The 18,748-nt window shown below is 57.1% G+C and overlaps 2 protein-coding genes across 2 annotated transcripts; both read right to left on the bottom strand.

The window, feature by feature from the left end:
• Window positions 1–7,715: 7,715 nt before the first annotated feature.
• On the bottom strand, window positions 7,716–9,987 carry BXZ73DRAFT_81974 (uncharacterized protein; the record flags this gene model as incomplete). Its single annotated transcript, XM_048023616.1, has 5 exons — window positions 7,716–8,102; window positions 8,227–8,304; window positions 8,512–8,833; window positions 8,931–9,142; window positions 9,523–9,987. 5 exons carry the CDS (start codon window positions 9,985–9,987, stop codon window positions 7,716–7,718), a joined length of 1,464 nt encoding a protein of 487 aa, XP_047872202.1.
• A 1,037-nt stretch (window positions 9,988–11,024) lies between these two features.
• BXZ73DRAFT_106993 (uncharacterized protein) lies at window positions 11,025–12,053 on the bottom strand (the record flags this gene model as incomplete). Its single annotated transcript, XM_048016797.1, has 1 exon — window positions 11,025–12,053. One exon carries the CDS (start codon window positions 12,051–12,053, stop codon window positions 11,025–11,027), a length of 1,029 nt encoding a protein of 342 aa, XP_047872201.1.
• Between the last annotated feature and the right edge of the window lie 6,695 nt (window positions 12,054–18,748).

The following is an 18,748-nucleotide window of genomic DNA, read 5'->3' as shown; positions in this document are numbered from 1 at the left end:
GAAGAGCAGAGCGAGCCAGAGTCCTCCTTATATCTATCTCAGGAGCTGCATACGTAAGCGAATGATGGAGGACATAGATGGCGCAGAGAACAGACCGGACAGAAGATGGATACGATGCTGTACGGGCTGTGCGCTCAAGACAAAAGATAGTCCGAAAGTAGAACAAGGGAACAAAGAGAGAAGCGTAGAAGAACGGAATGGAAGAGATAAGGGACTACAAGGCAGTGAATAGACATGTGGAACTATGGGAACTATCTCACAATGTCCATGTGTACGTAGAACTATCTGTATGTACCTATGTTCGATATCCAATGTTCAACACACCCCCTCGTTCAAGACGCGGATGAAACTAAACCAACGTGCTCGCAGAAGTACTTGAGTATCGAAAGAGGAACTGACTTCGTAAGCGAGTCCGCTAGCTGCTCCGCAGAAGGAACGTGAAAGAGAGTAACTTCGCCTTCCTCGATGTATTCGCGAATGAAGTGATAGCGGATGTCGATGTGCTTCGTTCGTCGGTCAACGGCAGGGTTTTCAGAGAGAAAAATCGATCCCTGGTTGTCCATGCAGAGCGGCGTAGGACTCGACATATCGTCACCAACTTCACAGCCGAAAGTGCGAAGCCACTTCATCTGTCGGCAAGCGTCTGACGCGGACATGTATTCCCCTTCGGTGGAAGAGAGGGATACTGTGCGTTGTCGGCAAGAGACCCAGGAGAGTGCACCTCCTGCCATCAGGAAAACGAAGCCGGTTGTCGACTTCCTGTCGTCGCGGTCTTCACCCCAGTCCGAGTCCGAGTACGCGATCATGCCGGCGCCATCCTTTCCATCGTAACGAAGACGATAGTGCGAGGTACCACGGAGGTAGCGAAGGACGTAGCGGGCGTAACGCATGTGATCTTCAGACGGATTGGCTTGTACTTGGAGAGACGCGTGACAGCGTAGGAAATGTCTGGACGAGTACCGAGCATGGCGTAAAGAAGGCTGCCGATGAGGCTCTGGTACTCCCGACGAAGGTTGCAGGTGCTTCATCCTGTCGAGCGACGAGGACGCAACCAGCGGGGAGAGGAGTGGACGCAGCGTTGCAGTCAGACATGTTGAACTTTTCGAGGACGGCGTCGATGTACTCTTCCTGGTCGATGTCGAGGATGCGTTTGACGCGATCGCGACGTATACGAGTACCGAGGAATCGTTGCACCGGTCCTAGATCAGTCATCTTGTACTGCTTGCTGAGAGAGTCCTTGACGAAGTCGATGCGCGTGCGTGAATTGCCCATGACGAGTAGATCGTCGACATACAGAACAATCAGCGTGACTTCGCCTGGAACACCCCCTTGTCGACGATAAACGTAGACTCCGGCATCTGAGTACGTGCGGACAAATCCCAGTTTGATGAGCGAGTCGTGGATTTTGAGGTTCCACTGGCGAGAGGCTTGCTTCAGACCATAGATGGCCTTCTTGAGCAGACAGACGTAGTCCTCTTTGCCAGTTTCAACCCATCCTTCCGGCTGCTCCATGTAGATCTCCTCGTCGAGATCGCCGTTGAGGAACGCGGTTTTGACGTCCATGGCGTCGATATCCCAGTCTTCGAGCGCGGCGTGCGCAAATGCGAAGCGGGTCGACTCGTTCCTCGATACAGGCGAAAAAATCTCGAAGTAATCTTCTCCCCAGTTCTGCGTATAACCCTTAGCTACGAGGCGAGCCTTGACTCGACCATCGTGCTTGATATCATACACCCAACGACATCCGATGACGTTACGACCCTTGGGGCGAGGTACGAGCACCCAGGTTCGATTTTCCATCAACGAGTTGTACTCCGAAGCTTCAGCCTTGAACCATTCATCACTCATAGGAGAGTTATGCGCTTCGCGGTAGGACTGAGGAATGCCTTTCTTGCGCGCAGCGTGGTTGATGATAGTGTTGAGCAGATCGAAGTACTCGCGCTCTTCAGCTGTACGTAGCTGTCCGTCTCGTCGTGTCCTGGCGTCGACGCGTGCAGGCGGTTCGTCACCGTAGAAGTTGTCCCTGTTACGACGCGGATTCTGTCCTGCACCATGACGCTGAGGGCGCTGAGGTTGTGGTGGAGGACCAGCATCGACATCAGGTATTTCTTCAACAGTAGGATGACGGTTGCGACGGTGGTTAGGAGCACGTGGCGGTGCACCTGGTACGACAGGAGGCGGAGGCGGAGCTTCGCGCTCTGGTTCAGGCTCAGCATTGGGTGGAGCTTGAGGAGGGTGTGGGACCATAGCAGGTTCCGGAGGAGGAGTTGGAGGAGGAGGTATGAGCTCGACTGGTTCGTTGTCAGGCTCTCCTTCAGGGATGTCCGGGAACGGTGAATCATCGGGGGTTACACGACGACGGCCGGTGTGGTTTTCACGTGCAGGGAAGACGTTCTCATCAAAGTCCACATCGCTAGAGACCATGATGGAGCGGGTAGAGCGGTTCCAGAAACGATAACCCTTGGAACCCTCATAACCAACAAACACAACTTCGAGTGCCTTAGGCTCGAGTTTGTTGTCGCGTTTGTCCCTTTGCACATGTACGACTGCTTTGCAGCCGAAAACGCGGAAGTGGGAACAGTCTGGGACGACTCCGTTCCATGCCGTGATCGGGCACTTCCATTTTAGACGACGCATTGGCTGACGGTTGTAGATATGCACCGCAGTGTCGACCGCACATTGCCAGAAACCGTGAGACAGACCTGCGAAGTGAAGCATACACAGGGCCTTGTCCATGATGGTTCGGTTCCAGCGTTCGGCACGACCGTTTTGCTGCGGCGTTCCTGGCATGGTCATGTCGTGCTCAATCCCAAGTTCGCGAAGAAGTTCTTGGAACTCTGTTGCGGTATATTCACCCCCTCGATCGGATCGTACCTTCTTGATTTTGCGACCAGTCTGTGTCGATACCCAGGCGTAGTAGGCTCGGAAAGCTTTCGTCTGTTCCGATTTCGCCTTAAGGTAGTAGATTCGACCAGCACCAGAGAAGTCATCAAGGTATGTTACGAAGTACGTATATCCGCCGATAGAAGTGGGCAGTGGGCCGACTAGATCAGTGTGGATCATGTCGCCCGGGGCTTCTGCACGCTTCGGTGATAGAGGGTGTGGTTTGCGCGTCATTTTGCCTTTGGCGCAACCATCGCAAACAGTAGACGGGGGAGGAGCAGGACCAATGTCGTCATCAACACCTTTGACTGCCTTAGGTAGCTTTTTGATCGCTTCCTTAGAACAGTGACCCCAGCGGTTGTGAATGAGTTCCCAGTCGACGGTAGACGACGACGACTGAGCCGCAGTTTGAGGTTCTGGAGGTTGAACAGGTTGGACGACAGTGCCATTGATTATATCCGTGGGCAGCTGATAGAGGTTGTTCATAGGATTAAACAGAGCCTCAAGACGCATAGCACCAGGGAAAGTCAAGCCAGCGTGTGAGAAGGATGCGTCTGTGACGCGAGGATCGAAAATGACCATTTTCCCATTCCCCTGAATGATGAGGTTTCCGGCGTTCTCGATGGCACCAGTTGAGAAGAGACGTGTACCCGCGTTGGGGATGTATACAACGTTCTTAAACTCAACTTTGACGTGGTTGCCGTTGAGATCGATTCGAGCAATAACAGTTCCTTCGCCGAGTGCGCGGACGATACCAGCATCTCCTTCCTGAGCCGTATGGAAGATCTTGGGCTCGCGGTATTGAGTGTAGGAGGAGAAGTCATGTTTGTATGCCGATACGTGACGCGAAGCACCCGAATCCATGCACCAGACTGCAAAGTGAGAATCACGCTTAGCGGTGTTACCCGCGTTGTACCAAGCAGCAGAGATCTCATTCGACGCGGACGAGGCATCCGACGCTACAAGTACATTGACAGTCTGAGCCGAAACGTTATGCGAATGTCCAGAATTTCCACCACCACCATTATCTCTGCCTTTGCCTTTGCCGTTGCCCTGACGTTTCCCCTGCGGCTTGAGCTCGGGATGCTTCTGCCAGCAGTGAGATTCGTCGTGGTTCTTCCCTTTGCAGTGAGCGCAGGGACCACGTGGCTTGGGCTTGGTCTTGGTGACCTTACTGACGGATTCCTCGCCGTTGCCGATCGATGTCTTGCGCAAGGTCTGCTCAGAGCGAACCTGCGAGATGACGTTGTCGACGGTGATGTTCTTGGACTCGTAAGTCGCAAGAATAGTTGTGACGATGGCGCGATAGGAGACCGGGAGCTTGCCCATGCACATGAAGGCACGTTGACCGTCACCGTATTTCGCGATGGTGGCGTCGATGCGGTCAAACTTGGCGTTGTAGGTCGAGATTTGGTCGGCAAGGTCCTTGTTCTCGTCGAAACGGTCCTGGTTGATAAGTTCTTCGAAGAGGGCGAAGCTCGATGCAGCGTCCGACTTGTCGTAAGCCGCTTTGAGAGCCTCCCACATTGCGTTCGCAGAGGTCTTGCCGGTGAGATGCGCCTCCTTGACCTCGATCGAGACCTGTTTGACGATCAGGCCTCGTGCCTTCGATTCACGCTGCTTCCATGCAAGGTGCGCAGTGACTTCGGTGGCAGCAGGTGGAGGGTCGAGTGAAGGAGTGGCGGTTATTTCCCAGCAGGACAGCATGAGACACATCCCTTCCATGTCGTGCGCCCACTGCTTGTATCCATCGCGACCCTTGAGCACCGAACCCTTTGCGACGGGGACAGTGTCCATGAGTGGTAGCGTGTATAGGATCTCGAGGGTATCATCTAGAGGGACGAGAGTGGGTGAAGGCGGAGAGGGAGTATGTACGACGATAGGATAGGATTCGAGGGGACCGTAGACGAATGAACCGTAGAGCGGAGCGTCTGGGGTGACGTCTGCTTCAAGGACTTGCTCAACTTCGAGCAAAGAGTGGTGTGAGGAGAGAGGAGATGGGGGAACGTCTGCAGCGACCGAGGAAAGTGGAGAACCTGGTGCAGAGACGTCGAACTGAGGGAGTTCCGACCAACGGAGGGCGTCGAAATGACAAGGGTGTTGAGGAGAGTCTGGAGCGAGGTGATATGGCCTAGGCGTACAGTTCGCGGGCTGGTTGATGTCCACGTAACGATTAGGGCAAGGTTGTACGTCGCAAACAAAGAAATCTCCGTCCTCGTCGTCAAAGAAGACGTCTTGTCCTCCTGATCGGAGTTCGTATCGGTGGTAGAAGCGTGAGCAGTCGAAAACGTCAATCGCGTCGGAGTCCGAAGAGCTGCCAGACGGGATCTGAACGTTGTTGAGGTCGGTAGAAGGACCAGCAACGTTGTCTGCCACGGTGAAGTCGGTGAAAGTTCAGAGAAGCGTGATGTTGAGAACGATATCCCCTACTCGTGGAGAATGAGCACCCGTTGGGGCAACCTCGCTACGAAAGCCTGTCGGAAGGCCTTGTGGAGGGTAGAGGTGAAGACGGAGGAAGGGGACTGCGAGGGTAAAACCCAAAGCTATGTCCGACCGAAACCGTCCACGAGTAGTCGATGGGGAGATCTTGAATCGTTGGCGAAAGGTGAAGCGCGCGTTGCTCAACGTAAGCAAGCTAGAGCGCAGGGCTCATAACCTGATGAACTCTGAGTAAGGCAAGGAACCGACTGTAAGCACACGAAGAGGAGCGATCCTCAGTCAGTGATAGAACGACTATATTGAGTGCATAAGTAGTACCTGTAAGCACACGAAGAGGAGCGACTACAGATACAGTAAGCATGTGTATAAAGGAGCGCATAGAGTGGGGTACTTACTCCTCAGTCAGTGATAGAACGACTGAAGAGCAGTGCGGGCCAGAGTCCTCCTTATATCTATCTCAGGAGCTGCATACGTAAGCGAATGATGGAGGACATAGATGGCGCAGAGAACAGACCAGACAGAAGATGGATACGATGCTGTGCGGGCTGTGCGCTCAAGACAAAGAAAGTCCGTAAGTGGAACAAGGGAACAAAGAGAGAAGCGTAGAAGAACGGAATGGAAGAGATAAGGAACTACAAGGCAGTGAAGTGACATATGGAACTATGGGAAGTCTCTCACAGAGTCCATGTGGACGTAGAACTGTCTGTATGTACCTATGTTCGATATCCAATGTTCAACAACTTCTTCCTCGTCCGATCGGATGATGTCCCCACCAAGTCATTCTTGCGGAGTCCCGACTAAGTATCTGGTTAGTTCTCAGACCGATGATTCTACGTGACAGGCTTCGGACCCTCGTTCATCAGCAGAACCTCATATTGCCGTGGGTCCAATCCTCTCTCATCTCCCGGGCCCGGTCACGGCCATGGCACCGATTATGTTCGCAAGCGTCGACCGGGGTAGTTCAACGCGTCCTCGTCGCCCCCCTCGACCGATAATCTTCAAATTGTATAGATTAATCCCAATTGTCTATATCCGTAATTCTGCAAACTTTTGGGGCAAGCGGGTGGCATATGCGTGTATAATCGTTCTAAGAGTGAACTGACCCTAGGACAACTTTTCTCCGTAGGTCGTCACAGGGGCGCCCGACTGTTGTCGGAAAAAGGAACTCCGCCTTGCAAGGCGGACCTTGCCACGCCCAGGTTCTACTGGGATCGATTGCAAGATGGCGAACATCTTACGACACCAGATCAATCAGACCGATCCCTTGCGACGGCACGGCTTTAGTTGAATTGAACCTGCCCTGAAGCACCGTCGCCTGTCACAATTTCAAAGTTGGACTTCGCCGCGTCTGAGTCCGAGTCGTGTCTCTTGCTCTCTCCTCTCATGCTCCCTCTGTTCCAGACTCCTCTTTTCAAAGCTTACAAACGTCGTCCGCTGACACCACTTCATTCACCACCAGTGCCCCACCCCTGCCCTGTTGCTAGTCGTCTGTTGTTGCTATCTGCACGCCCGTTGAGTCCACACTGGTTCTCTGCTCCCAAGCCACCCCCTCCGCCACCGCTCTCCTCGTATCGATGACAATCCTGCGCTGCAAGACTCCCTCGTGCTTCTGCATCCATTTCTGTGCCTCTCTGCATCCCTGGTTATTCCCTAGCGTTGTTCACATTGCACTCTTGAGTCTTTACTGCCAGCCTGGGCTCTTGTCTGTCTCCACCGCCCCGTTCTCTTTCCTCAACGTCTTCGCCCCCATATCTCCCATTCTGTCATCTCTGTTTTCCGTGCTCATGCTCCGTCTCTCATCAGGAAAAATACAATCTGCATATTAGCCCTACTGTGCTCTAACACATCTATTAACCAGACATTTCGCTCTAATGTGGTCTAACATGCCTAATCATCCGACTTTTAGACCACATGTGAACTAACACACTTGACAGTAAACATATTAGGCTTTACATCTTACTAATGCATCTAATGTGGAGCATATCTATGCTCATTAGGAGATGTTGAGAGTGTGCAATACTAACACTCTAACTCCTGCAATCTGATACTAAACAGTTTCTATCGGGGACAGCAATTGCAACCAGTCGAGAAGCTTAGCATCACTCAGCAGACTGATTCACATACAGATATGCAGGAAGGACAAAATATATTGGTAACTAACACAACCTAAGTACACTACCGACAAAGGCGTGTCTACTGCTACACCCTCTTTTGCTCCAGCAAGCGGCCCACGGGCCATGCGGGCAACGCAGGACAGGAGGGTGTGTGTAACACAGGCAAGGTGACGATGTGGGCGAGTTGGCAACACAGATGAGCGGGCGGGCGACAGGCAGGCAAGGTGGGTGGCACGGCGAAGTGGGCGACATGGGAGGTGGACGACGTCGATGTGGGTGAGGTCAGCGACACGGTAACACGGGCACGGGGACGACGCGGATGTGGGCGGGCGATGTGGGCAACTCGGACGTGGACGACGCGGACGTAGACGCAGGCGTGAGGAGGGAGAGGCGTACGACTCGGACACGGGCGAAGTGGGCGGGCGACGTGGCGCTAGAAGACGTAGTCCTTCGCCACGGCAGACGCGCCAAAGCTGTGTGGGCAGACAGGCCGTGTGCGCGTGTGCGGTAACCGGTTTGCGGGGTCGGGGGGCGGGAGGTGGGGCCGGGGCCTACAAACTCGGCCGCAAACTCCTCCATCGTGTCGAGCGTGCCCGCGAGGTGCTCCAGCCGGAGCGGCACCCCACGGCTGGTTGCAAGCGAGCTCGCGGTGTGCACCGCGTGCTTGATCTGCCGCCCGTTCGGCGAGAAACGCAGGCCAGACCTCACGGCGAGTGTCGTGGTCGAGCTCGCGGAAATGGAGGGTGGGAATGAGTATAGGCGAAGGAGTAAAGCGGACACAAGGAAAACGTACCGCGAAGGAGCCAGAGCTGTTGCAGGCGACAGTCCAGCCCTGCCATGACCACGCACGAGGGGAGACCGTGCACAAGGGCTGCAGCACAGAGAAGGTGCAGAATTGCGGCGTGCGCAGGCGGGGGGCGGGCAATGTGACACGGCGGCAACGGCCATGCGACACGGCGGCGCCGAAATGAGCGTCGTTGGCACGGGCTCGTTGTAGGATGGGGTCGATGGCACGGTTGGGGCCTGGGGAGGCGGTGGGCGAGGCAGGGAACGCAGGAGAGCAGAATGGGGGACTCACCAAGACAAAGGGGCCGGGACAGCTCATTGAGGAAGCGGCAGGCGAGGGGCGTGTTCGCGTGGTCCTCCAAGATGTTGCGCCAGGAGGAAAAGATGGGAGGATGGGGAGGACGGGGAGGATGGGGATGATAGCAGTGAGCACAGAGTCGGACTCGGAGGACACGCTGGCAGCGGCGGACGCGTGGGAACCGACGCGCGTTGCGTGAACTCTGGCGCTTGGCACTGCCAGCACCGTCCTCCGTGGCCCACTGAGCCCGCCTCCCGTCCTCGCCACACCGACGCCTCCCAACCCCTCCCGGTACCCTTCTCTCTCTTTCCGTTCCCTGCCCGATCCCCAAATCCAAGCGCAGGGAGCAAGACACCGACCCCCCGAGACGGCCCACGTCGCCACGTCGCCTACTGCTCCCATCTCGCCTGCACCTCGCACCTCGCCCGTGCTCGTCTCTGTCACCCGTCTGGCCCGTCTCATCCCCCTCGTCCGTCCTGCCTGTATCGCCCACATCTCTCGCGTCACCCATCTCGCGCGCGCCTTGCACCTCACTTGTCTGGCTCTTCTCGCTCGTATCACCCCCGTCTCGCACTTCGCCTGCTTCGTCCGCCTCGCCCGTCTTGCCCACTTCGTCCGTCACCACCTCCACGGCGCCCGCGTTTTGCCCACGGCGCCCACGTCGCACTCTTCTTGCCTGTCTTATCCCTCGTCTCGCTCCTCGCCCGCGTTCCCGGCATCGACCGGACATCTCCTGTGTCCCCCAAGTCACCTGCATCTCCCGCATCCTCTGCGTCACCCGCCTCGCCCGTGTCCCTCGCCCGAGGAGCGAACATCCCGCCGTGTTGCCCCCATTGTGTCGCCATCCTTACCCACTTCGCGCCTGTCACCTCGCTCATGCATGCGTCGGTCTAGGCCTGTGTCACTCACGTCGCCGCCTCGTCCGTCTCGCCCGCGACTTGCACCTCGCCTTGCCTGCCTCGCCCGTCTCATCCACCTCGTCCGTCTTGCACCCACACGTCCCACCTTGCCTGCGTCACCCATTTCGCGCGCGCCTCGAACCTCGCTCGTCTCGCTCGTCTCGCTCGTCTCTCGCTCGTCTCGCACTTCGCCTGCTTCGTCAGTCTCGTTCGCCTCGCCCATCTTACCCATCTCGCCCACTTCGCCCGTGTCACCCATGTCCATCGCCACCTCCGTGACGCCCACGTTTTGCCCCTGCGTCACTGTGTGATCTGCCTCGTTCGCCCACTGGCTCTCGCTCTCGTCGCGTCGCGCGTTTCCGTGCCGCCCGCCTCGTCCATGTTGCCTATCTCCTACCTCGCCCACGTCTCCTGTCTCGTGCCCACGTCCGCAACTCGCCTGCGTCTCGCGCCCACGTCCATATCGCCCACCTCGCCCACGTCCTATGACGCTTACCTCATTCACCCCGCTCTTGCCCGTCTCACCTGTCTCGCCTGAGTAGATATGTTGCCCACAGGCTTTGTGTTGCATCTTTCTTTGTAGTATACAATGTACCTTACGATGAACAAGAATATATTTGCTTCTCCTTCATGTTTGTGTGATCTATTGAGTGATATTGAAACATATCATGGGCTCAATACATGCCTACTGTGTGTCAATTAGTTCTACAGACCTCCACAATTGCAGCAGTTAGACACTGGTTAGACACTAATTAGAGCGAATTAGGACTATTTAGCTCTAAACTTCCAGGGACTTCACTAATTAGTGAAGATCCTCTAATATGTCTAAGTTGCACTAATTAGTTCAACTTAGACCCAATTAGCAAGTTGTGTTTTTCCTGATGCTCCCCTGGACTCCCAGGTAGATCTGTCAGGATCACGCTTGACACTGTCCGGTGTACATCATGTCGGTCTTTGTGTAGTAGTCTAGTAAATGCTATTGTGTCGAGACCATTACAAGTGTGAATCGGTAAAAAGGACGACAGAAAAACGAAGCCCAAATTGCGAGGTGGACGCCCGGAATAACCAGGTAGCCCCCGGACTTGCGATCACCTTGCAAGAGAAACTAGTCGTCTGACAAGACCGTTCCAATTCGGATCGATCTTGGGACTGTTGCAATGGCGTTGCAAGCGCGATTCGGTTTTTCCGATAAATATTGTAGCCGACGTCAGAACCCAAATCGAGTTGGGCGCTGAGCTCGAGGCAACACACAAGTGCTGGATCACTGTCACGCCTCCAGAGCTCAATTTTGTACTGTCGACGCCCACGAAGGCGCATCCTCTCGGTGAATTTAGAGAACACTTTAAAATTGCGCAAGAATGACATTCCAAAAATTCCAAGTGGAGCGCTGGGTTAGGTTTTTCAGCCAAGACCCGCCAAGGGTGGGACTTCTCCCACTCCTCCCAGTCAGATGAGTGCATCCTCGAGATCGGACGCAGCTAAGTAGGGCCAGGGGGACACGAAACTTAACACGCAGGTGTGTGAGAAGCTATCCTGGCCAAATCTAAAATTTCATGGTTATCGGTGGAGTCACTGGAGCGCAATTCGCGTTTGTCCGAACACTAGCGGTTATCCGAACAGAGTGACACTAGCACTCCTCCGGTCCAGATCGCTCCGTGCCCCCGCCCACACGCCTCTATCCAACGCCTCCCGAAGGTCCGAGACGGCCTGCATCTGGGTCGTACGGTTTTCGCCTGCACACGCGCCCTTGCCGGACAAACGCAGCGCCATCTCCGCCCGGCCCGCTTCGAGCTCGCGCAGGACCCTGTCCTCGACCGCCCAGCACTCCTCCGCCTCCTTCTCTTTCAACACCTTCACAAAGACCGCGGGGGTCTTGTTACGGAGAACACGACGCTTCAGCAATCCCCACTTGGAGCAGCCTGAATCTTCCGAGCGGGCGTCCTGGCCCGCACTGCCGTCCGCCGCGTCGGGGTCCACAAGCCGCTCCCACAAGCCGCGGGCGAACCACGCGTGTGCGTACGTGTTCTCGACACAGTCGGGGTGGATGCGGCGCAGCGCGCACGCCGCGACGAGCGCGCGCGCGAGCGGGACTGCCAGGGCACTGTGGCTGGAGCGGAGGAGCGTCCGGCGGCGCGAGGCCCACGGGTGGTAGTTAGGATCGTAGACGCCGAGGGTGTCGTCCGCGGTGAGCCACTTGCATCGGTTGGCGGGGAATTCGAGGGGGTGGTGGACGTCGACGGGATCGTAGCTCCTCCAGCAGCGCTCGAACTTGAGGAAGCCAATGGTGCGCGGAGCGAGCGGTTTACCGGAGGAAAGCTCGGCAGGAACGGGCAGGGGGAGAGCGACGTGGGCGACGATGTACTCGCGGGGAAAGTTGCCCTTGGTGTCCACGAAGTGGTCGAGCCGGGTGACGACGCAGGAGTACAGATCTTGGGATGATTCGACGTGGTATTCTGGAATCAGCGCGTTGACGAACTGGGTCATCACTTGGTCGAGTCGCCAGTGGATGGCCCTATGCGTCAGGGTGTGGTGCGTCCGGGGTTGAAATAGGAGGAGGGCGAGCAAAGTAGGGACAGGGTCGGCGGGGGAATCGAAGGACACCCTGCTGGTTGCTTTGCACAGAATCTCGGAAAACATCGACACGGGGATGGGAGAAAACTAGAGTAGAGGAGGAAGGTCTCAAGTTGGAGGTGGACTCCTCCATGACTACATATGCGTTCGAGATGAAGTTCGACGTTCGTGCCGCACGGCTCACAGGTAGCCAGCTGCTTGCATAACGACCCCTGCACTGCGCCATCCAGCGGAATGTTGACCAAGCAAATATCTCGTCTCTCCATCGTCAGGCGTAGCCCCTTAGTCAAAGAACGCACCGTGGATGTGACCATCCCCTGGCCATGGGATGGGGATGAGCGGGATCCATCTGGCGTCTGACAGGGCTCGTCCGTGGTAAAGACGTCGATCGCGCGACTACAGGCGCCTCCGACGCGCTGCCACCTCAGCCTGCCCCACCTCCGTTGCCCACCATCGAGCTATGCTCGACCACAACGCTTGCCCTTCTCACTCCGTCTACCTCCTGCTCCGTCTCGTTACCGCGCCCCGCTTTCTGCCCCGACCCCGCCCCACGCCTCTTGAATCTTCCGGTCCGCCCTTCCGGCCCGCCTCTTTGGACACCATGCACATCCGTCCGCGTCGCCCCCTCCGCCGCCACTTTCAAGAAGCCTCAGAATAGATGCTCCCATTAAGGCTGATCGTTTTCAAGAACACAGAACAGTGGCTACAGCAGCCAGGGTGTCAAGGGGCTTTGAGAGGTGCGCCGGATTATGATCGATCTCTGCAAGTGGTTCCTGCACAGACGGTCTTGCAGGCCGTCCAAGATGCGCACAACGGCGGTTTTCTGGCCGTGCTGAGCATTCGGAATGGGTGCCTGAAGGACACGAACGCTCGCGATCGGTGTTGGTGTCAGGTGAGCACTAGAGTACTTGAGTGCTGCAGCTCAGGCATTTGGATTGGTCGATCGCGCGTTCTTTTGCATGAGCTTCAGCATTTTGGATGCGGCAGCTGCAGGCCGCCTTCAGACAAGGGCACGCGCAGACCGGGGAGAATCCCGAGCTGCGTGCGTTCTAGATCTGTCGCCTGGCCTCAACCCGGCCCGGCGGCCAGAGCACCCACCACCCACATCGTCTTTGTGGCGGATCGCGCTCGCGCAGAAACGACGCTCGCTCCGCAGAAGGGCCACCCCACTGTTCCGACCCGTTACCGACGTTGGACTTCGAACGTTACGTGCGCGGAGGACTTCGAGCAGCGGTCCGCGCAGGGACGTCTCCAGGTCTCCCACAGCGGCCTCCCCGGCGCCCCGGGCGAGATCGGCCTCCCAGCAGAACCGGCGCCGGTCAGCAAGCTCAGACTTAGGCCCTCGCGCCGTCCGTCGCATGGATCCGTGCGCTCGCGGCAGAACCCAGTGGCGACTTCCCGGCACGCCCTGGTTCGCGTCTGCGGTGACTTTCGGCCCAGTCCCCTCCAGTATGGCACACCAGTCAGCGTTCGGAACGCGCGCGGGTGTGCCTTGCGGAAGCAGATGTGCACTTCAGTCCGCTCGTTATAGCTGGATGAGGAACTTATCGCCGTCGTCGCGTAATCTGCGCGGTGATGAGGCGTGCGATCTGATCAGGGACCCAAATAGAGGTAAGGCAGGTTGGCTTCCGGGCGGTCGTATATCCGGGACGCGCGGGACGGGAGGCGGGCCGAGTGAAGGATGGAGCTGCCCCGGTATTAGCGTAGACGGCATGATGTGTATCTCTCTCTCCCCACGCCGCTGCTATCCGTTGGCATATTCCGCAGACGAGCTCGATCATGTTTGAGTGCAGTTACGCAGCAGCGCGCTGCAGTCCTATCTGTGATGTCGGAGAGCGGTCCCCGAATCAGTGTGGATTCAAAAATGATCCCTCAAGCATCGAACCACGAATTTTGTATTCCATGCCTGTACACACCATTCAGTAGACACGTCAAGCGACGGCGTTCTTTGAAGCGCGGAAGCGCGAGGTTATCAGGCGGGGCAAGGTTCAGCCAGACTGCACCGCTAGGCAACGAGTGTACAGCTGCATGATGGCAGAACGCATGTCGCGACCACTAGTCCCTACACCGCCCGTCAACCGTAGGGCTACCAGGGATTCTCAACGCAGTCTCCAGCGTCCCTGCGCACAACTGGCGCGGCAGCTCGACGGTTGCAACTTGCACTGGCCGGAGCGGCGGGCAGGCGCGTGACATCGCGGACGTCCTGGCGCGCGACCACTCCCCTGCTGTCAGAAACTGGCGTATGAAGTGAAGCCGACGGCGGAGAGTCGTCCGCCGCCGTCTCCGCATTTTTAGCCTGGCCGCGTGGATGTGGACGCGAGCGGCGCGAGGCCGTCGCGATACATACGCAGCACCAGGCTAATACGTACTACTTTGGGCTCCTGCCCTGAGCGACGCTGCTCCGCCGCGATTTGAGCGTCCGTAGAGTGGGAACCCTCCGGTGGTCGTGCGTTCGGCGAGCTGTAAGGCACGGGTGCGGCGGGGGCCCTGACGGGACTGATCTGTAGGAGAGGTGCTCTGAATGACGGAGGGAACGCGGGAGATGCGCGCATGAGAGACCGACGGCGCGGGGTTAGCGCTCGTGAGTGGGCTTCGCCTTCGGGGCCTGTACTGACCGGAGCGACGAGTGGACTACACCCGGTCGCTGCCCGTGTGCGTACGCCTCCCGTCGGCACCTCAACTGCAGTCGCCGCATCGAGCGGGGTCGCCAAGGCTCGCGGCCGCATGGTGCTCCCCAGTCAGACGCCTGCGCGATTTGCGCGCCGATCACATTGGGCTCTGGCGCAGCCCGCGAAACGCTGGATTGGACGGACATCCATAAGAATTTACGGATGCTCAGAGCCCGTAAACGTCCGTAAACCTTGATTTTAATTGAAACTCCGCTGACGTGGGCGGATGGCCCCTCCCATAAGCCCGTCTGTGTGCGGTGCTTTCCGTAAATTAGGGCCGTTTGGAATCTTACGATGGTGCACCGGAGTAATCGTGAGTTGGAGCATTGGAGTCTGGCCAGTGGCCCCGCGTGACTGTCACCGTAACATGCCGCGGAGTTGCTCACCCGCTGAGGCGATCATATCACCGCGCCGATCTCGTCTTCCTAACCTCTCCGGAGTCCCTCGCCTTCATCACGATGGTTAGCGTGGACATTATAACGATGATCGATGACGGGACGCGACCTGCAGTCAGTTCGCGTGCGCCAGCCCGGTCACACTGCAGATGCGTGACGGGCGTTTGACCAGCGCGCCGCGATGCCGTGGAGCAGCGGAGTCGCGGAGGTGGAGCCATCTTCGCGCACTATACAGTGTCCCACGGGTCCTTGAGACACCACGGGTCCTTGAAACAGACCGCGATGACTCCTCTTGTACATGCTTACAATTGTTGAAAAAATGGACTTTCGGTGCACAACAATGCACCTTGTAGTTAGAGTAATGATCCCAGCTGGTTCCAGAGCCGGTTGAAATCATGAGAATATGTTTTCGCATTTCCGAGTGTGTGAGCAAACTTAAATGGCATATCATCAAGAGTATGGAAACATCCTGAACTCCGGAAATGCGAGGCATGACTTCCATTACCTCTAGCTCTCTCTCTGCGAGATTTCAAGTGATTATATCACAGGGCTGGTGATGCCGGGCATGTCCCGGGATTCCGGGGTCAACGGCGTCTGTTGGGCCGGCATACACCTACCACGTGACACTCTCACACGGTGTCGCGTTGTGCTGCGTCGACTGGCCTCTCCGTGTCCTGCACAGAAACCTCACCTTGAATGAGCGAACTACATCACAGACTTGAACTCCCGTGTGAGGGGGACGAGTAGGAGGACGGCATCGAGCACCACGACCACGACTCGGATGGATCAAGTGACTAGGCGCCAACGCGCGCCGTGGGAGATCTATGATCTATTGCCCGAAATGGGCCGTCTCAAGGAGGGGTGGGTGCGGACTTCGGGACCATATGTCATATCTTGTCGAACTCGTCTCTCGCACATCGTATCCACCCGAAAATATTCATTGAGGTGGCCACTAAGTAGAGATATGTAAATGCCAAAACGTGGTGGCCGCCGACCCGAAAACGCAGAGATATCGGCCGGAATGTTTTTCGCGTCTCAAGGACCCGTGGGACACTGTAGTGTGTTTCCAAACGGCCCTATTCTGCCACGGCCTATTTGACACCCGCGCGTCTGCGCCTGCTGGCGCGTGCACGCGCGAGTCTCCATGCACGCACGCGCGAGCGAGCAGATTCGCACTGGGCGCAATCCCGCCGCCAATTCGTGGTGCTTTCCTGTTCCCACTGACCCTCACTCGGAAATCTATCCCAGGGGAAACGCGGTTGTATATACTAGTCCCTCGCGCGCGCCGCGCGGGGCACTTGATGCGCTGGGCATCGCGCGCCGCGGCCGCGCAGACAACTGTGGATAACGACGGGGGCGAGGGGGCGAGTTGGGAGAAGAAAAAATCGAGGAGCGCTACGACAGCGACGACTCGCGTGCTTGCGCCGTGAGCTCTTCGTCCTTGAGCGCGACGCACGCAATGGCGTCCGGGGCGCGCAAAGCTCGCGCGAGCCCGTGGTTCGCCGTGGCGGCAGCGCGAGCGCGTGAGTTCCCCGGCGCGGCGGACCTCGAGGGGTGTGGCTGCAAGGTGAGGAGGAAATGTAGGCGTTGGGGGTGTCGTGAGCAAGTGATAACACGGTAAAAAAGACGGTGTCTACTGGGCATGAATCCGCTGCACCGCGCAGGTGGCTGCATCGTTTTGCCACCGGGTGGGCTGTGCGTGGTGTGTGTCGTGCGCGAGACTATGTAGCGGGGAGTACAGAGTACGGCGAAGTGGACGAGACGAGGAAGCGCGGAAACGGGAAAAAGGCAAGTCGGAGTCTGAAAAAAGTTTCCTTTTTGGGACGAATAGGGCACTTGGAAGATTTACGGAGGGGGGGCCCCCCCCTCCGTAGATTTCTGAGGGGCTACTAGTCCGACCCCAGTGATGAGAAATGCCCCCAGTGTTGAGAAATCTGGTCTGGCGGTCCCGTCCCTCGTCCGATAATGTTGAAAATTCACACGCTAGTAGGAACATGTTCTCACTTTCGTTTGCAAAAAGAACGACGTCGTTCCGTGCAGAAACAAGCCCGATCTTTCGCAAACATCTCTCAAATGAGAAAAGTCGAAGATTTGATATCCGTCGGCTACGATCCCATGACCAGCGCTTAGGTTGAAGCTGCGTGAGGAGTATTGGATGAAGCATGGCTGCCCCAATTCGAATTCTCCGGCACGATATCTGTGGGAGGGAGGCGAAAACGCACTTTGGGTCAGTTCAAGCGTGACTTCGGCCACAGAACGTGAGTGAATTTCAGTCTCCGACGTTGTCGTTGGGGAGGATGCTGTCATCCCTGGACGTATCTGACAGCCTAGCCGAGCGGAGTTGATGTCGGCTGCGTGACCCGCGCCGTGACTGAGCCTCGGCGAAATTTCTCAACTCTAGGGTCCGCGGCCGGTTCGTCCACTGGGGGCGCAATATGTACTAGTTTCCTTTGAAACTTTGCACACTGATTTCGTATGACACTACCAATATGTGTACGACATCCGAAGACTATCGCAACAGAGATGGTCGAGATTCTCATGGTTTGATCTTGCGGGCGTTCCCATTTCTCAACTCTGGGGTCATGCTAGTAGAGATTTACGGACCTCCCTGCGACGTCGGAGTTCCAATCTGACAGCCCGACCACCGCGGATCTGTCAGGCACGCGTCGATTTAGGGCTCTCTGCGCCCTAAATCGTCCGTAAATTCTTATGGATGTCTTTCCATTAATTCCGAGTTCTGACTCGACCCCGTCGAGCACGCCGTCTGGCGTGCGTCGGGAATAACGACCATTCACCCGGCCCGTGCGCGTCGGCCGCGCACCCACACGGCGGCCGCGCGGGCCCGAGTTCGGGAGAGTTCAGTCTGAGGGCCGCGAACCCGCGCGCGGGGTTAGACGCGTCGTCGGGAGCAGTGGATCGCAGCTGCAGGGCGCGTACCTTTGGCTGGGGCAGAAGTGGCTCGTCACGTGGCTGCGGGATCCTTCGATCTAGATGCGCCTCGGGTCCGCGAACGTCTCCGCCCGCCTGGGACAGGCGCAATTGGCTCTTGTCGCGATTCGGGTCATATTTCGCAGTCGGCGGCGGTGGGGAAGAGGGCGTGCGCAGTCGAGGGCCATCGTAAGCGAACGTCGAGGGCAGCAATTTACGTGTTAGATGTGTGCGATGGTCAAGTAGAAGCAGAGCTTGCCGGAATATATCTGGCGCAGCAAGCCTGGGACCGTGGACGGCTTTCTCAGAAATAAATGCGGTCCACAAGAACGGAACGGGGGGCAGCCGGAGGTGGAACGACCGTGCATCAATGAAGCTTAGGAGTCTGATGTATTGATTACCTTGAGAATCTCGCTCATCCTGGTGCCGCGCCTCGCCATTGTGTCTGCGAACCTTCCCCACTGCTACCAGCGCCCCCAGGTCGGAGCTCGGTCATGAGCCATGATTTTTGATGTACGAGCGATAAATAGTAACCTCGTGCGTGTCTTGGGTGCCTGGCCCTCGTTGCGAACGACGAACTAGAATGTTTTCAGCGACAAACCTGCCACGCTCGTACAAGGGGGTTCCGTCTAACGGGAAGCGGCAATATGTACCTCGACCACTGTGGGTAGACGTATCGTCAGCCGTAGACCGGAGGCAATGGGTCGACGACCAGTGAGCATACTTGAGATGACGTCATCTTTTGAAAGATCCCCGTCGCCCACGATGT

Source organism: Epithele typhae (assembly GCF_022376455.1).
Source record: "Epithele typhae strain CBS 203.58 chromosome Unknown BXZ73scaffold_96, whole genome shotgun sequence".
NCBI classification, from domain to species: domain Eukaryota; kingdom Fungi; phylum Basidiomycota; class Agaricomycetes; order Polyporales; family Epitheliaceae; genus Epithele; species Epithele typhae.
This window is presented reverse-complemented; position numbering and strand designations above follow the sequence as displayed.